Source organism: Podarcis melisellensis (assembly GCF_964234715.1).
Source record: "Podarcis melisellensis genome assembly, chromosome: 17".
NCBI classification, from domain to species: domain Eukaryota; kingdom Metazoa; phylum Chordata; class Lepidosauria; order Squamata; family Lacertidae; genus Podarcis; species Podarcis melisellensis.
The window spans coordinates 26,426,990-26,447,246 of record NC_138534.1 but is presented as its reverse complement, the minus strand read 5'-3'; the positions used below and the strand labels follow the sequence as shown (position 1 = coordinate 26,447,246).

General features: G+C 44.8%; 1 protein-coding gene across 9 annotated transcripts in view; it reads left to right on the top strand.

Annotated features, from left to right (window-relative positions):
- The window catches only part of PALM2AKAP2 (PALM2 and AKAP2 fusion), a 206,691-nt gene that overhangs the window by 128,813 nt on the left and 57,621 nt on the right, over positions 1-20,257 (top strand). The window contains exons 1-2 of one of the 9 annotated variants that reach the window (XM_081893805.1): positions 3,560-3,694; positions 3,867-3,926. The exons of 6 other annotated variants lie outside the window; for them this stretch is intronic. In XM_081893805.1, coding sequence (XP_081749931.1) covers positions 3,575-3,694; positions 3,867-3,926 — 180 coding nt within the window. In that variant the 5' untranslated portion in view covers positions 3,560-3,574. Of the gene's footprint in view, positions 1-1,951; positions 2,363-3,124; positions 3,147-3,559; positions 3,695-3,866; positions 3,927-20,257 lie in introns of those variants that run through there. 2 more of the 9 variants (XM_081893807.1, XM_081893800.1) reach the window with 2 other exon arrangements.

The following is a 20,257-nucleotide window of genomic DNA, read 5'->3' as shown; positions in this document are numbered from 1 at the left end:
CAGGCCCCTGTGGCAGTTTATTTGCTTGGGGTAAAATCCTAAAACAACTTCAATCCTAAAAAAAGGTTAACGACTTTGGTTGGCCCTTTGATCAACCCTCACAGCCCTTCACTTAATCAAATCTGGCCCTCTTTATAAAAAGTTTGGACACCCTTGCTCTAACTGAGCTATCCAGTGATCAAACAGTTGAAGTTTATTAATTAGGTGATCTCCCTGCCATTGAAGACAGGGACGTAGCGTAGGGAGGACTTCTGGAGCCCTGTCCCAGTCTTGCAAAGCCACTCAGCATGAGAAGGTTGCAATCAAAGGCGCATGGCTGTTGCATCCTCCTCATTCACCAATGGAGCCTGCTGCCAGCCCTCAATGCCGAAGTGAAACCAGCCCCAAGTGGCACCATCTGTCTCTGGCAACAGATTTTGAATGGGAGGTAGAGTTGACCCATAGCACACAATTCACTAGGAAGTTGTCTTGTGCATTCCCTATTGGAAATGAACAGGAGCTGCGTAGTGCACAGCAGTGCTGTAGCAGAGCTCTCCTTCCTTTTATCCTTTATATCCTTTGACTTGCCCTTTAAGGACGGGCGTCACATGGCCCCATTGCGCTGACCCACTCTGCAACATAACAGCCCCCTCCTTCGCTAGCTGCAGCCTCTGGACGGTCATCAAGGGCAGCTCCAGACAGGCTGCATTCCAGTAGCCCAGGGGAGAGGTCACAAGAAGCAGGGCAATTGAGGCCAGGCTTTCCCAGTCCGTAACAAGCTAGGCATAAAGCACCCTTAGCCATAAAAATCACTTGAGATGGCAAGGGCAACAGGAGTGCCAGTAAAATATTGGAGGGTGTGTGTGTGATAAGTCCCGCCCCACAAAATCAATCACAAAGATGCAGCACATGCACACCATTTGAATGGCAATGGCCATCAATTGGGGGAGGTCCCCTCAATTATTTTATTGGGGGGCTAGTTCTTCTTCTCTGGCGATCACTCGTAGCCGAGTAAGCATCCTGTAGTCCCAGTGACCAACCAGATGTCGTCTTCATCCTCTTTGGTGATCACTCGTAGCTGAGTAAAATTGTCTTCCATGAACACGGTTTTAACAATGAGTCCATAAGTGACTGTGGAGGCCACAGTCCTTCCGCAGTGGAGACCTGGGTTTCCGGGCGGGAGTTGATCATGGTGAGGGTTTGCCAAGTGTGCCTTCCTCTTAGCTCATTTCTTCCTTTCGCCCTGAGTTCGAGCATCTTCAAAACCCATGACACCTTTGGTAAAGGCTGTTCTCCAATTGGGGGTGGCTAGTAGTTGGCTCCCAACCAGGGTGTAAGGGGACCCCAGCTTCTAGGAGTTGGATCCTTTGAGTGGCAGGTTGGAACCCACAAATAACCCTTCTATTGGCCTATGCAAGATATTGCTCTATGATGGATTTTATTGGGGGTACCAACTTAAATAAAATATTGGGCGGCTGGAAACCACAAAAGCCCTCAGCCCCACAAAATCGACCACAAGGTGTAGCACATGCACATCATTTGAATGGCAACTCCCATCAACACCGAGGGGGGCTGGCCCTCTCAATTATTTTATGGGGGGGCTAATATTTGGCTCCCAAGGGTGGGGTGAGGGGACCCCAGGCTCTAGGAGTTGGAACCTAGGGCAATATCTTTCATAGGCTCCTAAGATGGGTTTTATTTCATGTCATTTTTTTCCCCTGGTGGCCCACCGCGACTGGCTGGCCGCGGAGCCTTTTCGTTGGCCTTATCCCCGCCATGGCGGGAGGGGGGGAGCAGCAGCAGCTCTTTCTGCAGGCGCGGCGCGAGTCTCGAATGGATGCTGAGGTAACCTGAGAGGAGGCGGAGGCGGCTGCTGCTGCTGCTGCCTCTCGCCGCCCCCCACCCCCACCCCGCCCCGGCTGCACGGAACGAACGAGGCCGAAAGCAGCGAGCTCCGGTTCGCTTATTTATTTATTATTCAGCAGCAGAGGCGCGAGCCTGAGGAGAGGAGGCGGCGGCGGCGGCGGCGGCAGCAGCAGCGTGGCGAGCTGGCAAAAGAGAGAGCGCGCGCGTTCGCAGCCGGCTTCCATGTCCTGCGGTGAAGCTGCCTCACAACACGCCCACCTCCCTGCCTCACAGACCGGAGAGTGTGTGCTGCGTTACTGCCGCTGCCACACTTCCTAAACTTGGAAGCGGCAGCCGGCCACGGAGGCAAGCCGGAGAAAGGGGAGGAGGCGGAGGAAAGCGACGGCTGCTCGCGCGCGTTATCCTGCTTCCCTCCGCGCGCGCCTTGGCGCAGCGAGCAAGAGAGGAGAGAGACCCCGCCGCCGGGCTGAGAGACTTGGCTCGCTCGCTGGAGAAGCCGGCGAGAGGAAGACCTGAGGTAGCTCCTGCTCCTTTCTCCTCCTCCTTTCCCTCCGCCTGGGCGCCCAACGCTGCCGCCTCGTGCTCTTCGCTTCGGGGCTTGTTGTGGGGACGCGGTGGAGGGGAGCAACTGTTGGCAACGGGAGGGAAAGGGAAGAGTTGCCCCGCGTCCATCTTTTTCCTCCGCGTGATGGAGCGGAGGGGTCTGTGCGCGCGCAAGGGAGCAATTGCTGCCTGCAAAGCTCTCGCATGCATTGGGAGAAGGAGGGTCAGGGCTGCTCTCCGGGTTGGCTTGGTGTGGCCACAGCTACAGAGCTTGTGTGTGTGTGTGTGCATAGGGGTCGAGGTCCCTTCGGCCCCCCTAAAAATATTTGAGAGAGCCAGCCCCCCCCCCAAGTTGATGGGCATTGCCATTCAAATTTTGTGTGTATGTGCACTGCATCATGTGATCGATTATGTGGGAAGGGGCTTACCTGTCCCCCAATATTTTATTCAAGTTGGCACCCCACTCTGTGTGTGTGTGTGTGTGTGTGTGTGTGTATGAGGAGGGGGGCGATTCCTGGGCTCCTGATGGGAAGCTGTGCTGGAGAAGGGGGGGTGCCATTTCGGTGCAGTTCCACCCCTCTCTGCCATCACCCCAAAGGATCTGTGGCTGCCTCACACTTCTCACACACTGAGATTGACTGGCAAGGATGTGCATGCAGGGCCTTGGAAGCCTGTCTGCTTGGAAGAAAGCTGCATTGAGCTCAGTTTGACTTGCTCCGTGGTAAGAATTGCAGCATTAACTGATAGGCACGTATCAGGTATGCATGCCAAAGGTACAAAACCTTTTACTTTTCTTATCTTTTTTTAAGAGAGAGAGATGTGTGCATGCTCAGGCATCAGATAAACTCTGTCCTATGTGGATGACCTTGCCATAGTTATCATGAGGTGTAAAATAATTGTGATCACATCCGCTGTGAAAAAGGACGCACACACCCCTTTTAACCTTGAGTGTGCCCAAGAATAAGTCGTTTGACATGGCTGCTTTCCTCTCAGCCACCCACATGCAAATATGTGGGGGGGTATGAACACTTAGGGGTCCAAATGTAATAGGTTGGATGGTGGAGGGAACTGTGTACGTAGTAACTGCAACTGCTTATGGGGACTGTGGGGACACGCAAGGCTTGAGTGGGCTGGTGGAAACATGACTTGATCCTTCGCAAGTCAACGTGCATGGAGCGGTGGCTTCATGGGCTGTGAACATTACCATGGTTCATTTAGACTCTGCAACTGCATTGGCCTCTTCCCCATCAGATATGAGGGGAATTGTGAGAAAACCGCATCCCCCTACAGTTCAGAGAGAGCGCAGGTAACTAGAGAAGTAAGGTGAGATAACTTGGGTGCTGAGGAGGTAGCTGGGATTCTGGAAGGGCATCTGATGCTTGGGAGTATCAGAGTCAACTTGGCAGTGTGTGTATGTATGTATGTGTGTGTGTGGTCACTGAGGATCACAGTTTGAAGGCTTTGGTTGTGGTTTGCAGGGTTCAGGAGGTAAGGGAGATCTCAACTTCCATTCTCAAAACGGGGAACGTATATTTAAGGTAGGGGCAGTGCTTTTTGGGGAACCTTGCATTCTATTTTTTCTTTAGAGGGGAGAAAGAACAACAAACGGTTCAGAAGTGCTCAGTATAAAAAGGACCAGGACATTGCCTCATCTCTCCGCATGAAGCGAACAGGGAAATGAAGGACAGAATGGAATGCAAAGCACTTCCTCTCTGTATAGAATGCCATGTCCACAAATACTAGCGTATTTGGGTGCCGTTTTCCCAAATCCTTAACCAGTTGGTTTGAAATAAGAAGCATTTAAAAAGCGAAGGTTGTATCTGGAGGTTTTCTGACCGTTGCAAATTCCAGGCAACACCTGCAATTACACGGCTTGTCCCTTCTGAATGTCACCACTAGATCCCACTTGCTCCCTGTGTTGCTGGCGTGAAGTGAGCACGACAGTTAATTATTTTTTGTTTCATTTAGATATTCCTGCCTCTTTAAATTATTGAGCAAGCAAGTCGCCTTTCCTTTCTTGCCTCTCGGAAAGGTGTTAGAATGTGAGCCAAAGGGCAGGTTACATACAGCTAAGTCATTGTAGCCCCTAAGGGCCTTTCTAAAAGAGGCAGCAGGTGAGGGATGTGTAATCTTTTCTTCCCTTATCTCTTCCTTGCTCAGGTTCCTCCTCTCAGTAGCTAACACCTTCCCCCGCCCATGGGCAAGGGTGGTCTCAGGAATTTCTCCGGGTGGGGGCAAACTGAAACACTGAAAGAGGAAGCAGGCTGAGAGAATCACACACAGAAAAAGTGAGAGGAATCATGCCTTTACTTTTTTCCTCCTGTCTCAGGTTCTACAAATGCTAGAAACTTGCTATTTATTTATTTTTAATGATACGTGGTATCTGGAGATTATGGTTCATCTGCTGAGGTGGGGGTGCAGTTGCCCCACCCTACCCTTGGAACTCCATGCCCATGGAACTTGCAAGCATGTGTGAACCCTGAAGAGGGAGCTTCTGAGCTCATGGGTTGCAAAGAAGTGGCATGAAAAGGATTATGTGCACCATCAAATAGCAAATTAATTAGCAAGCGAGTAGGAAAACTTACTAGAATATTTGGAAACTCTGAACAGTTTGAAGAATAATGTTTCTGTCATTTCCATTTATTGATGGACTTGCTTCTATCCCATGGTAATTTGCTTTACCTATATCCCAAGTTCATTGCCTTTTCAGAATTTCTGTTCAACAAGCTATGTTTTATTTCCAAGTCTGACTTCCCTTTAAAACCTTTTAGGTTTGATAAATTAGCATCAGGAACCTGAAAATAATATAGACTTCACTTTTATAGACTTCATTGCAATCTCATACATGTCTATAAGAATTAAATCTTATTGAGTCCAGTGAGGCTTACTCACAGGTAAGTAGGAACAGGATTGTACCCTTAGAAAGGTTATTTAATTCAGCCAAAGCTGTCAGCATTTTAGTGGTCAAGATTTAAGCAGGTGCTTGACTTTGGGTGGCTGCACCTTAAAAATCTGATGTGATTTAAGGATCTAAAACCAGGGTAGTTTTTTTTTCAGTGGGATTGCTTTGGAGTTCATAGGCACAAAAGGAAAGATAAGGGATTGTATCACATCCCTAACTATGTGAAACCACATTCCTGTTGATAAATATTGCCGATCTGAGGTTCACCGTGAGATACAGCAGCTACCCTACAGCCTAAGGAGTGAGTTCATGGCATGAGACAATGTTTAACCTGGTGATTTCCTAGCTCAGAGCTCAGTCTGTTGACCAGACCACTTTATTTAGTCTATTAAAATTTTCTAGCACACCCTTGAACCAAACAGTTCCCAGGATGCTGTACAGTAATAACAACAATCAGAAAATGCACAAAAAACATACAAAAAGAATGATCAAGCCAAAGTTAAGTACAATTAATTCCAACTAGAGATATTTAAGCATGTGCTTAACTCCTCTTTCAAATTAATGCCAAACGAGTAACAAATTCCAAGACTGGTGGATCTCTAGTACCTGTGTTCTCTGCAGATATTGAAATTGAAATATTGAAATACTTTATTGTCACTTGTACACAGTGAGATTACGCGAGCACAAATATTAAGGTTGTATCGGCTGTGTTTAACTGAACACACTGTTTACCAAAAGGCTTGAAGGATTCCTTAGAAGCAGACCATCTCTCTGAAGTCTTAAGATCTTCCAAGGAAACCCTGCTGTTAATTCTTTGGTGGGGACATGGAAACAGTGACACTATGGAAGCAGACTTCCTTAATGGTGTCACTCACCCTTTGAAATACCCTTTTCTGGATAGTTCAAGAGGTAGAAACAGGAACCAGCTTTAAATGCCACTTAAAAGACGAACATGTTTGCCCAAGCTTACCTGGATTCTGATTCCTAATTCTTAAAACTATTTCATTTTCTTTTTGTGCATTGCTCATTGTTATCTATGGTACTGTATTATGATGTCATTCAGATTTTATTTAGCTTTTGAAAAGTTTCATTTGATGTCCTGCTTTATATGACTTTACTTTTCCTGTTACATTTTATGTAAGCAATGTAGTGGTTTCCTGTTACATTTTACGTAAGCAATGTAGTGGTTTGTTTTTTATATTAAGTCTTTTTAAAATATAAATTTAAGTTAAAAGGAGAGTTGCACATTAGTGTTAAAATCCTTATCTGGAATGGGCACTGATGATGTGAATTCTTTATTGTGGTCACACATTAACTAAATCACTTTAGCTCTGCAACTTGGGGTGTGGGGAGAGATTGAATACCTCTGTGTATATAAAATGACTGTTCAACAGAATGGAGATAGGAGATTGTTGTCTTCTGCATTGGAAAACCTGATTAACATTTCAGCATTGTGATGGAGCCCATTTGAGATTCCAGCACTATCTCAGCGCTTGGGCATGTGAATTGGTATTCATCCCTAGTGAATGTTTTGCAGAGGCTTCTCATATCTGTTAGGGATTTATTTCATTCTCACAGCTGTATTTTGTATTGACTCGGCAGCCAAAGGAACAATGCCCATTCTACGAAAGTATTTATTCTGTTGCTTAGCCACTCCTAACCCAACCACCCCATTTGGGTGGGTGGGGGGGTGCACTATAATACAAATATTCCTAGTTCACAATGCATTTTAAGTCAATGCATGCAGAAGTGGCTGAAATGCTGGTGATGTATGCATTTAAGATGTTTAGTATTCGGTGTACATATTCCGAAAAGTCAATGCATAGACTGCTTCCTACCCTTTTTTAAAAAAAACAAACAAACCAAAAATACTTTTATCTGAACTTAAACATACAGCAGCCAATTATTAAAAAAATAAAAAAATAAATTTATTACAGTGGTAGCTCGGTTTAAGAACAGCCCTGTTTAAAAACTATTCAGTTTACAAACTCTGCAAAACCGGAAGTAGTGTCCCGGTTTGCAAACTTTACCTTGGTCTAAGAACAGAATCCGAACAGTGGAAGGGCACTGGCAGCAGGAGGCCTCATTAGGGAAAGCACGCCTCGGTTTAAGAACGGTTTTGGGTTAAGAATGGACTTCCAGAACGGATTAAGTTCGTAAACAGAGGTACCACTGTATTCAGTTAATTAGTTTCCTATAATATTTTTTATACCATGTAATCAAGGTGCTGCACCTTTAGAGATATATTTTAGAGAAACCACAAGCTTCTACAGAGTCTGGAAAAGGGACCTCATTGTTAAAAGTGGGGCGGGGGTTGGGGGGAGAGGAGAGGGCATGCAGAAGAAATTGCCATATTTTAAGTTGACATGCTACCTGTCCCAAATTTATTCATACCCCTCACTGACTTTAAAAAAAAGCTGAAGTTATTTTTGTAGCCACAAAAAATAACACAATCAGTTATTTAAGCAATAGAGCTAATAGATCTCTGTTTTATCAAACTGGATCTATTGGAGTAGCTATGCAAGTTATATTGAGGATTGAAAGAACTATTTAGACTCACAGATAGTGCTTATTAAACTTACTTGGGGCAGGTATGGGGAATCTGCAGTCCTCCAAACTCTGGGCTCCAACTCATATCATCTCTCCCTTTTATACCTGACTTAAGGTGTTGAGTTCCTGCTTTCAGACCAATATGTTCCAGATCAACAAACAGTGTTTAAACTAACAGGGTCATGACAACAGCAAAATACAAAAGCACAGTAAAAACAGAAACAGAACAACAATGTTAGTGCTGACCTTTAAAGCCCTAAACGGCCTCGGCCTGAAGGAGTGTCTCCACCCCCATCATTCAGCCCAGACACTGAGGTCCATCTCCAAGGGCCTTCTGGTGGTTCTCTCACTGCAAGAAGTGAAGCTACAAGGAACCAGGGAGAGGGCCTTCTCAGTAGTTGCACCCACCCATCAGATGTCAAGGAAATAAACAACTATCTGACTTTTAGAAGACATCTGAGGCAACTTTAGGGAAGTTTTTAATGTTTGATGTTTTATCGTGTTTTTGATGTTCTGTTGGGAGCTGCCCAGAGTGGCTGGGGAAACCCAGCCAGATGGGTAGGGTTTAAATAGTATATTATTATTATTATTATTATTATCATCATCATCATCATCATCATCATCATCAGTGTCCAAGCAGAATTTAATACCTAAGTGAAAGCATAAAGATGTAAAACGTGAATGAAAAGGTCTTTACCTGATACCCAAAAAAGGTTTGGACCTAGTGCCACAACTGAGAAGATCCTGTTGTGGGCTGTCTTTGAGGAAGTAATGGCCTGGTTCATGTAGGAAAAGATGACGTTATCCTGGTCCTAGCCATCTAGGGCTTTAAAGTTATGAACCAACACATTGAACTAAACCTAGAAATGCGCTGGTAACCAGTACAAATATGTTAAGAGTGGTGGTATGTGCCCAGTGCTGTTCAGTAATTTAGCAGCCATATTTTGTTCCAAATTTATAAACCAGCTTCACAGGCAGCCCCAGATACAATATACAAAAGGATGTTGGCAGAACAGTAATCATTGTGGCCTAGGTGACCTTAGTTGGCATTGGTGGAAAGACTTTTGTGACACTGAGGTTACTTAGGCTTCCAAAGTAGTCCCTCCCCAACACATGCACAGAAATTGCAAATCTGATCCTTAGGGGGCGGGGAAATCATTTTTGCCTTCCCCCCCAACCTTTGAGCATATAACCCTCCATATCGCAAACTGCATTTGGAGTGCCCTCTGTTTCAAAAGCTGGGCAAAATTTGTTGCTTTTATTACCATGTTTCTCCTATTGAGAAAAGTTTAAATGTCTGCCAGACCTTCAGATAATATCCTAAGTTATAGTCATTCACATCCAGGTATGTCCAGTTATACGCAGTTGGAGGGGAACTACCTTTTTTCTTGTTTCTGGACGGTTGCAAATTTGTTCAGTGATCTTCTAGTAGAAACCACATCTACTTCTTTTCCAACTCCTGGGCTGGATCTAGACACATCAAAGAAGCGTTTCAGTTTTAAAGCGTTGTAAATTTAAACAGGGGAAACCGGTAGAGAAAAACGGGACTCCATGTCGCCATCTGGTGGCACAATGTTATATCGCATATACAATGCATATACTGTAAATTGCTTTTTCTTTACTGGTCTAGCTGAGTCCCTAGACTATGGGGCTTCATTGATTTCAGACAATTGTGGAGATCAAGTGATGTAACTGGTGGTGATGCTTCATTGTAAGCTTTTGCGAACCATTTGGGGGATATGGGGCTTAGCAGAGGATGCTTTTGCCCTTAATGTTGTTGTTCTGTAACTGGAAGACTAGACCAGTTACACCTTTCTTTCTTTTTAAGATAACAGTTGTGTTTCCTGTTGGGTTTTAAAGCACCTGTCTTGATTGCTGTTTTAGATCATCCAGGTGAGCTGCTAAGTAAATTAACCATATTTACACATTCCTTTAAATAGCACAGATAAGCTGTACAAGTTCATAGGTTCAGCATGTACAGACTTTTTTTCTCCTTCAAACGTGTGTAATTTCAATTGCAGCTTAAACTGGACAGGTTTGAGTTTGCTTGTATGATAGGAAGGGGCACTGATGGGATTAGTCGAGTACTAGAAGAGTATGTGACTATGGCAAGATGGAAGAGACAAAAAGCAAGATACTTGTTCAAGTGTATCTAGAAAGCATTAGGTGGGGTGTCAACGTTTATTATGCTGGATAGAAATATGAGGAAGTGCCAGAGGTCCTGAAAATCTCAAGAGCTTATTCACGTGTAGCAGTAAAAATACTGCTAGTAAAATTCTAGTAAAAATACTGAGCATTTATTTATATAATGCTTACATAGTATTTAGTTTTCTTCATATACATTACTTTAGTAATCCTTACAGGAACCCTGTAAGGCAGGTCACAGTCATTATCCCATAATGCATATGAGAGGAAGGGAAGGAGAGAAAGAGAGAAAAGCTGAGATGAACATTGCCTATGGTCACCCACTGAATGGCAAACTGAGGTTTTCTGCCATGTCATGTATGAGATTAGAACCCAGGATATCCTGCCTCAGAACTCCAGTCCCTTAATTATCATTCTATACTGTAGCAGCTCTTTGGCCCTGGCAATAGTTTTCTCTTCAGGTGATTTACTCCCTGTGGCAGTGGTTTTCCCATGGGCCCCTGGGATGCCTTAAATGGTGGTCAGGGGTGCTGCGGGCAACACTGGCCTCTGCCCCCTCTTATGCCCTCTTGCACCTCTGCCTCCTAAAGGCCTGTGCAGCTGTTTGTTGCAGCAACCCTATCTACAAGCTCTGCAGGCAAATGGTGCCTCTGGGGCTGGCCAGGGGGTGCTGGTTGCCAGGAGCTGAGGTGGCCTCAGAGTAAGCAAGCAAGCAAGTAAGTGGGTGAGTGAGCCCAGACAGCTGTTGGGAAGTCCTGGGCCCCTGTGGGGCAGTGTGAGGAGGCATCTCTCCTTGGGGCAGGGACAGCTCAGAGACCAGAGGTGGCGGCAGCGGCTGCCCAGAGGATTCCAAGGAGAGGGGAGAAGAGAGGAGGCTGAGGGAACACTCCACAAGGGAGGGTGTTTGAAAAAGGGTGAGAGGCTGCCAGCTCTGCAGGCAAGGGGTGACATAACTGGGCTGAACCCCACGGGGTGCCATGAAAAGAATGTAGTTGGTCAAGGGAGCTGTGGACTTTACCCGTGGGATAAATCAAGGAAGTTGTTATAATGTGTCAGTTCACGTGTAACTTCAAACCATGGTTAGGCAATGCATGACTGAACCTTGAATCCATGCCATCCCCCTCATCTCTTCCCTTGTACTGGCCTTAAATAGCTACTTCCTTGTTTGTCAATACACCTGCATTGGTGAATTGTGGTTGGTGCTTGCCCTGCAAACTGTGATTGCAAACCAGAAAATGGAAACTCTGGTTTGCTGTTTTGGATGCAACGGCAAACTGTGGTTTGCCACAAACTAGAAAGTACTTAATTAAGCAGATTATAAGAAAATGGTCAAAAGTGATAACTGAATTCTGGGCCATGGACACACTGGGCAGGTTCTTGCTCTGTAACTGATAAAGCCTGTTGGGATTCCTTAGCCAGCCAGTGTGAAATTTTAAGCAGGGAAAGGAGTCGTTAATTTAAGTCTTACTTATTCAAAGCTGTCTCAGCATTGGGAGTCAGTACGTAAGTTGAATGCACAGCTTTGTATTAGTAGGCTGTGCGTACACTTTATTTATGGCAAGCTTCACTGGAAAATGACATGCCTTTGTAACATGCAAAGTGCAATACCCACAATTATCTCTTCTATTTCCACTTTCACTGTGATTTTTCCTTTTCAACATTCCCTTGGAAATACCGATTTGCAGATAGACAATTCAGGCACACCAGCAATTAACTCATTTTCAGTCACAAAATGAGCAGTTTTGTTCAGGCGTCTAACTATTGCAAGCTTCTGTTTATTTTCTTTTAGATGTTGCCTACCATAGCTTCCAGTTTATTTAACTTCCTCACATATGCTAATGTAAATAAAAAACAGTACAGGTCCTATCTACAAACACTGAACAAAGCAACAGTAACAAAATTGTTTTGCTTTATGTGATCTTAGTAATACATTTAATCCCATGTAAAAAAGAGAAAAGGAAGGCGAATGTGTTTGAAGTTGCTGGCTATGGAAATGTCTAGAACAATTACTTTTAAAAAACTTAGAATAGCTCAGTTGGTAGAGCATGAGACTCATAATCTCAGGGTTGTGGGTTTGAGCCCCATGATGGGTGAAATATTCCTGCATTGTAGAGGGGTGGACTAGAAGACCCTCGTTGTCTCTTCCAACTCTACAATGCCATGAATCTAAGAACATGTTTTTTAAAAACAACAACAAATTTCAGTAGGATGCAAACCTCGTTCCTAAACCTGATTGAAATCTCACCTAAGAGTGCAGTCCTAAACCCACTTACCTTGGAGTAAGCCTCACAGTTGGATTTACTTCTGAGTAGACATGTTTAGGATTGTGCAGGAAATTCCTTTTTACCTGCAACTTTCCTTTTATGCTTCAGTGTAGTAAGAACAATCACAACACCCCTACCATATTATGAGGATTCAGCTAGATCAGTAAAGAAAAAGCAATTTACAGTGGTACCTCGGGTTACATACGCTTCAGGTTACAGACTCCACTAACCCAGAAATAGTACCTTGGGTTAAGAACTTTGCTTCAGGATGAGAACAGAAATCATGCTCCGGCAGCGGGAGGCCCCATTAGCTAAAGTGGTGCTTCAGGTTAAGAATAGTTTCAGGTTAAGAACGGACCTCCAGAATGAATTAAGTACTTAACCCGAGGTATCACTGTATATGCACATGCGTGGTGCTGTGGTCTAAACCACTGAGCCTCTTGGCTTGCCAATAGTAAGTTCAATAGTTCAAATCCCCGCAATAGAGTGAGCTCCTGTTGCTCTGTCCCAGCTCCTGCCAACCTAGCAGTTCGAAAGCACGGCAGTAAAAGAAGATAAATAGGTACTGCTGTGACAGGAAGGTAAACAGTGTTTCCGTGCGCTCTTGTTTCTGTCACGGTGTTCCATTGCGCCAGAAACAGTTTAGTCATGCTAGCCACATGAGCCAGAAAGCTGTCTATGGACAAACACTGGCTCCCTTGGCCTGAAAGCGAGATGAGCGCTGCCACCCCATAGTCGACTTTGACTGGACTTAACTGTCCAGGGGTCCTTTACCTTTACATTTTATAACATCGTGCCACCAGATGGCGATGTGGAGTGCCATTTTTCTCCACCTGTTTTCCCTGTTTAAATTTACAACGTGTTTAACTGAAACACATCATTGATGTGTCCAGATCCAGCCCCAGTTTCCAGGCTATGATTTTCTTATACTTGGATATATTCAGGAGTAGGAAGAAGCAATTCATGGAGATAACTTCTTTCAGTGGCTATTGACCATGATGGCTGTGCTCTGCCTCCATAGGCAGTATCCTTCTGAATGCCAGTTGCTGGAAACCACCGGAGAGGGTTGTGCTCTTGCACACTGGTCCTGCTTTTGGGCTTTGCAGAGGCATCTGGTTGGCCACTGTGAGACTAGCATGCTGGACTAGAAGGGCCATTGGCTTTATTTACCAGGCTCCTCTTACGAAAGATCTGTACAATATTATGTGTGGTATGGAGAAAGTGGGGAGTGAAACATTTCTCTCGCTTTCCAGGGAAGCCAAATACAGCCATACCTCATGTTACGTTTGCTTCATGTTACGTTCTTTCAGGTTATGTCCCGCAGTAATCCCAGAAATACAGGAAAGGGTTACTTCCGGGTTTCGCCGCTCGCGCATGTGCAGACGCGCCAAATGATGTCACGCACATGCGCAGAAGCAGTGAATTGCAACCCGCGCGTGTGCAGACGTGCCGCTGCGGGTTGCACTCTTTTCATGTTGCAAACAGGCCTCCGGAAAGGATCCTGTTTGCAACCAGAGGTACCACTGTATTGGTAGATTCCGGACACACAAAAGGAAGTACTTTTTCACACAGAGCCTACAGACATCACTGCTAGAAGGTGCAGTGATGGCCCCCAACTTGGATGGATTTTAAAGGGGTTAAGACAAAGTCTGCCAGTGGCTACTAGTCATGATGGCTGTGTACTGCATCTAGTATCAAAGATGCTATACTTCTGAATGCCAGTTGCTTTGGGACACAAATGGTTGCCAGGGTTTGAAATTAGCCAGGCACCAGACATGTTGTGCACCTTCCTTTCGATCACTTGCAGCCAAGTGAAGATGCCAGGGTGGCGTCTGACAGCTCCACCACCTTGGAGATGCATGCCTGGGGATCATTGGATCTGGACTCTTTTCACACACTAATACCCCACCCTGTAGAATTCTATCAGTTATGTTTTATCTGCACAGTCAGAATGAATTTCTGGAACCAAAATGCTTTTTCTGTGCTGCCTGAGCAGGAGCAGCCACCGTTAAGAAAAAGAGGTCGGAATAAGCCAATATATGTGGACTGTCCCTGGACCAAGTGACTTTTCTTCTTTTAAGTTCTCAAAGCACTTAACCTAGCTCAGGGTTGTCATCTGAACTAGCCAGATGTTTAACTGAGAATCAATCACAGTCAGCTGTCATTTGAAAAATAAGACTTTAGAGCAGCCTTTCTCAACCTGTGGGTCCCCAGATGTTGTTGAACTACAACTCCCATCGCCCCTAGCTAGCAAGGCCAGAGCTCAGGGATGATGGGCGTTGTAGCCCAACAACATCTGGGGACCCACAGCTTCAGAACCGCTGCTTTAGAGCCATCTTGCCCCCAAATGGCAACTAAGCATTCCATTTTGGTGGCTATAATCATGCTTTAAGGAGCCATTTGGACCCTAGCTTATATTGAGTTTCTAACACTGCATTGGTGGAACTCACGTGCTACTTGTGGTCTTCCCATTTGCATCTGATTGGCTACTGTGAAAACAGGATGCACACCTGTAGTACACCAATGCTGCCAGCCTGGGAGCTCCTCTGACCACCCCACCCTGTGCCCTCAGCGAGTTCCAGCATTTTCATTCCATCCATCTCGCACATTACTGCTGTTTGCCCCAATTTTCCCGTTAAATTTAGAAAAAGGGCACAGTGGAGACTGAGAGCGACCTGAAAAATAACCGCTCTCCCTGGTGCATTTCAGGATTCTTCCATCTCATTCTGCTACATGTGTAGTCAAGGCTCTGGTTCTATACTGAAGTGAAACTAAGGATACCCTCTAATGCCAGGCAAGACTAGTGGGGAAGTTCAAGGACCAGGCTTGCACTGAAGTAAATTAGACAGCCAGTTAATTGGTCCCAAAGCCAACGTAGCTGTCATGTTCACCAGAACCTCGCAAAGAAAATACAGTGGTACCTCAGGTTACATACGCTTCAGTTTACATACTCCGCTAACCCAGAAATAGTGCTTCAGGTTAAGAACTTTGCTTCAGGATGAGAACAGAAATTGTGCTCTGGCGGCACGGCAGCAGCAGGAGGCCCCATTAGCTAAAGTGGTGCTTCAGGTTAAGAACGGTTTCAGGTTAAGTATGGACCTCCAGAACGAATCAAGTACTTAACCCGAGGTACCACCATACACACATTTCCTGGCCACCAGATAGATAACTCCTTGTGCAACTGGCATCTCCATACAGAAGCTCAGTTGTGCAGAGGTTCTGTTTGTACAATTTAAACAGAAAGGAAGAATTGCACAGATGTGGCATAGCAAGGTACAGAGACTGTTCCTCTTACTCAGCATTCTGATTTTCTGCTCATCCCCGCTGGATATATGAAGCAGGGCTATCTGAAGCCATTTTTGTATTTTCACATCCTAATGGATGTTTCGGATCTTTTCAGAGCAGAACCCTGATAGCAGGGGTGGGTAACCTTATGGTGCTCCAGATGTTGTTTGACTCTAGCTCTCTCATCAGCCCCAGATAGCATGGCCAAATGAGTATGTAGTCCAGCAGCATTATGTAGGGCTACAGGTTCACCACTCCTGATTTATGATGCCCTTCGATATTGGGAGTAATGGATCTTCGAACAAAGCTCTTAATCTTTCATTTCAGTCCAGAGGTGCATGTGCACCGCAAGGCATACAGAGTTCCTCCATGCACAGGCCTTCCATATTCATTTCAGTGCGAAAAAGCTGAAAAGAAAGGCATACATGTATAAAAGTGAGAAACAAGCTGGGGAGATGGGCTTGCATCTTCAGCCTGTTGCTAATCACAGGGTTGAGAAGCACAGAATGAGAAAAAGGCTATATAGCTATCTTTTGTTTGATCAAAATATCTGCTCACTGTTCATTAATTCTGAATTCCTAGTTTAATTTCCTGTTCCTCGAGTATTTGCCTTAGACTCATCTCTTCTAATCCAAGCTATAACTGCTCTAAAAACTCAAACTCATAACTTGGAAGTGAGGGGAGGGACAGTTGCTATCATTCAAAGAAACAATAGTAAATATATGCATTCTATAAAAAAGACATTTTTGGAAGGTGCGAATAAAGGAATTTCCTCCTCCACCCTCGCCGTTGCTAAGCTGTAATCTAATATTGTCGAAAAGGCATAGGAGGGAGGGAGGAATAGAGAGGTCTCGCTTATCCTCAAGATATCACTTTGTGTTTTCAGTCTGAAGCTCCTAAGGTTACAATTCTTGCCAAAAGCATTAAAAAACAAAAAAAAACAAAAACAAAACATGGTTATAGCTGAATGGTTGGGGATTTATTTTTTTTACCAAGAAGCCACTTGAATTGGATGGGCACATGCTACTGTTAATTTTAGAGTGTTTGGTTACTTATTTCATGCTCCAGTGCCAATTAAATATTATATTTGTGCTTTTTATGTCCAGAATTTCATAAAATCACATTTCAATAGAAATAATTAGCATTATGCATTTATTTATTTTTTAAGATGTTTGACAGGGGTATCCCAATTACAGTTCAATTCCATGTCCTCATCTTAATGCCAAATTACACAGGATCCTGTTGCAGAGTTCACCAGGGCGCAGGGTTTGAAATTAGCAGGGTGCCAGGCTCATTTTGCGCCTGAAGATTCTCCATTTGCACGCACCTCAAAAGGTCTGGTTGCCATTTTTTTGTGCCTGACTGGCACTCAAGGATTACTGAAATGTATGTGCTTTGAAGCCTCGAAGTATATGTTCAGGATAGACGATATGTTAAGGAGTTTAACAATAAAGAGTAGAGTGTTTTGAAAACTGAAGTACGGTACAAATATTTTTATTGTAAGCACCAAATTAAACAAGTATTGAAAATTTCTGCTAAAAATGTGATATTAACAATGTGTCACTTATGTGAATTGTGTATTAGTTCACGCTTATCAAAATACAGTGGTACCTCTGGTTACGAACTTACCGTAATTTGTTCTGGAGGTCTGTTCTTAACCTGAAACTGTTCTTAACCTGAAGCACCACTTTAGCTAATGGACCTCCTGCTGCCGCGGTGCCACCGGAGCACAATTTCTGTTCTCATCCTGAAGCAAAGTTCTTAACCCAAGGTACTATTTCTGGGTTAGTGGAGTCTGTAACCTAAAGCGTCTGTAACCTGAAGCGTATGTAACCCGAGGTAAAGGTAAAGGGACCCCTGACCATTAGGTCCAGTCGTGGCCGACTCTGGGGTTGCGGCACTCATCTCGCTCTATAGGCCGAGCGAGCCGGCGTTTGCCCGCAGACAGCTTCCGGGTCATGGTTGAACCGCCAACCTTCTGATCAGCAAGTTCTAGACTCTGTGGTTTAACCCACAATGCCACCCGCGTCCCCTCGTAACCCGAGGTGCCACTGTATAAAATGACAAAAAGGGGAAAGATGTAAGTTAGGCAGAGCCATTCCAAAACATTTTGCTGCCTGAGGCAGACAAGATTCCCACCCTTGTACAGAAGCTGCCTAAATGGCCACTGAGTCTTTACGTCAACAATGACATTGGGAAAGTGTATCTGAGGGCAGCAAGCTCACTTAGAGGGTGCAGGAGGTGCTCTAAGACCTTGCTGCTGCTGCTCCTTCTCCCCACCATCCCACATCTGCTCCTGGAGATGACTGCCTTGCTCTCCTGCCATTTGGTACCCAGTGAGGAACCACATAGCGCAGAGGTTTCCACAGCTCCCTTGACCAACTACATTATTTCTGTGGCACCCCTGTGGGGCTCAGGAGCCCTGTTATGTCACCCTTTGCCTGCAGAGCTAGCAGCCCCTCACCCTTTCTCTCCCCCCGCCCCTTGTGGAGTTTTCCCTCAGCCTCCTCTCCTCTCTCCTTGGGCCCTTGGGAGACCTCTTCACACAGCCCCATAGGGGCCTGGGACTTGTCTGTTCATTCCCGACAGCAAGGGCTGGCAGACTGGCTGGCTGGGCTTCCTTCCTTCCTTGCTTGCTTACTGCGAAGCTGCCTCTGCTCCTGGCAACCAGCACCCTTTAGCCAGTCCCAGAGGCACCATTTGCCTGGGGAGCTTGTAGCCAGGGCTGCTGCTGCAACAAATAGCCACACAACCCTTTGGGAGGCAGAAATGAGAGGGCATCAGAGGAAGGAGGGAAGGAAAGAGGGACAGAGGCCAGTGTTGCCCGCATCACCTCTGACCATCATTCAAGGCACCCCAGGGAGCCACAGCACACTGGTTGAAACCACAGACATAGTGTGTTTTTACAGTTGTGACTAGGTATGACATGTTGCTTGCACTCTGAAGCTGACTGACATGGCATCAGAGTGGCAACTTCTAACGATAGAAGTTTGTGGTTAAATATATGTCTCTGAAGTTTGTTGTCTATTGCTTATCTTGGGATAAAATCTGCACATTGCATTAGTGTAATTGTAATTTTATATGCTAATAGGTATACCTTTCCTTCTGCCATGCCTGATTTCAATTCTTCCATGCCTTGCTTCTCTTTTAGTTAACCTTCCTGTATCTCCCTTTTTCCTGATACTTTACCAATCCATTAGAATTTGTTCACTTTTGTCCTACTGGGACTTACTTTGTGGAAGTTCATCAGATCTTCACTCGGGAACCTTGCTTCTGATCTCAGTCCAATAAAGCATGATTTATTAGACTGAGAACGCAGAATTTGCCTTCTTCACCTTCTCGCCTGAGGAACCACAGTTCCTCCCAACACCAAACCAGGCTACCCAATCCACTGGTTGATTCTGATATTCAGACTTGTAAGAAGAAATTAAACTACTGTACAGTATAATTTCCTGCCTTTGATGAAACACAAAACTATGGTTTAATAAACCTCTTAAAATATTTCATGTTGTTCACCTGCTAAACTGTGGCAGGTGAAATTTGATAACTGTTTTGCAAAATTGAGCTGCCATGTGAGAAACATGGTTGTTTGTGTTTGTGTGTGTGTGTGTGTGTGTGTCAGTTCTCAGATTGCAAAATCCAATAGGAAAGCACCATTGCATGCCAACTTCTAGCATACTGCCAGCATCAAATGGTAAGAGTTCTGAAACTTTCATGTAAAAGTTGCTTTATTCAAGAAGAGGAAAGTAACCCTTCGGCCTCTCCCACCGCATTAAGACAGGATTTCTGTTATCCTTTCAGCCCTGAATAGTGGTCCCCCAAGTCATCTTTAATGAGGGTGGGGAAATCACTTTGCTACAATTACCCACAGCCTCTGGACATATAGAAAAGCCAACTCACAACCACTAGAGAATTATGTTTAAAATTTGCCTTTTGTACTGCTTGAAATAAATAGTATAGCATAGTATAGTATAGCATGGTTTTTGTACAGGGGTGTGTCTGTTGTGACCCAAACAAATAAAACACTTCCTCCGTTTTGGGTGGGGTACCAAAGAAAGGCCTTCTGCAGATGCAGAATTAATGAGATGTTGTTGATTTTGGGTGGTGGAGGGGAGGAACCGAATTAGAGGAAATGTGAGTGTTTCCTTGCACAGTCTTGGATGATGACGACAGGAAGCAACTGTTTTGGTGACCGGATTGGATCATGTAACTCTATGTAGAAGGAATCCGGTAGGAGAGGCTGAGAACATTCCACATCACAACAGCACGGGATCATGAGACCAACTACATCCCAACCTTTAGTCCCACTGGCTGGATAATTGAGTTATATAAATAAATAGTTAAGTTATCAATGCCTCTGATGCAAATGTTTAAAATGTACAGTGGTACCTCGGGTTACATATGCTTCAGGTTACATATGCTTCAGGTTACAGACTCCACCAACCCAGAAATAGTACCTCGGGTTAAGAACTTTGCTTTAGGATAAGAACAGAAATCGGTCTCTGGTGGCGCAGCGGCAGCAGGAGGCCCCATTAGCTAAAGTGGTGCTTTAAGAACAGTTTCAGGTTAAGAACGCACCTCCGGAACGAATTAAGTACTTAACCCGAGGTACCACTGTATTTTTAAACCCTTTATTTTGTGCTAACTTTTGCTAAGTTTGGATTTCCCCTTTTTTAGAAAAGCTATCCATCTTAAAATAGCTCTCTATACATGCAGGGATTTT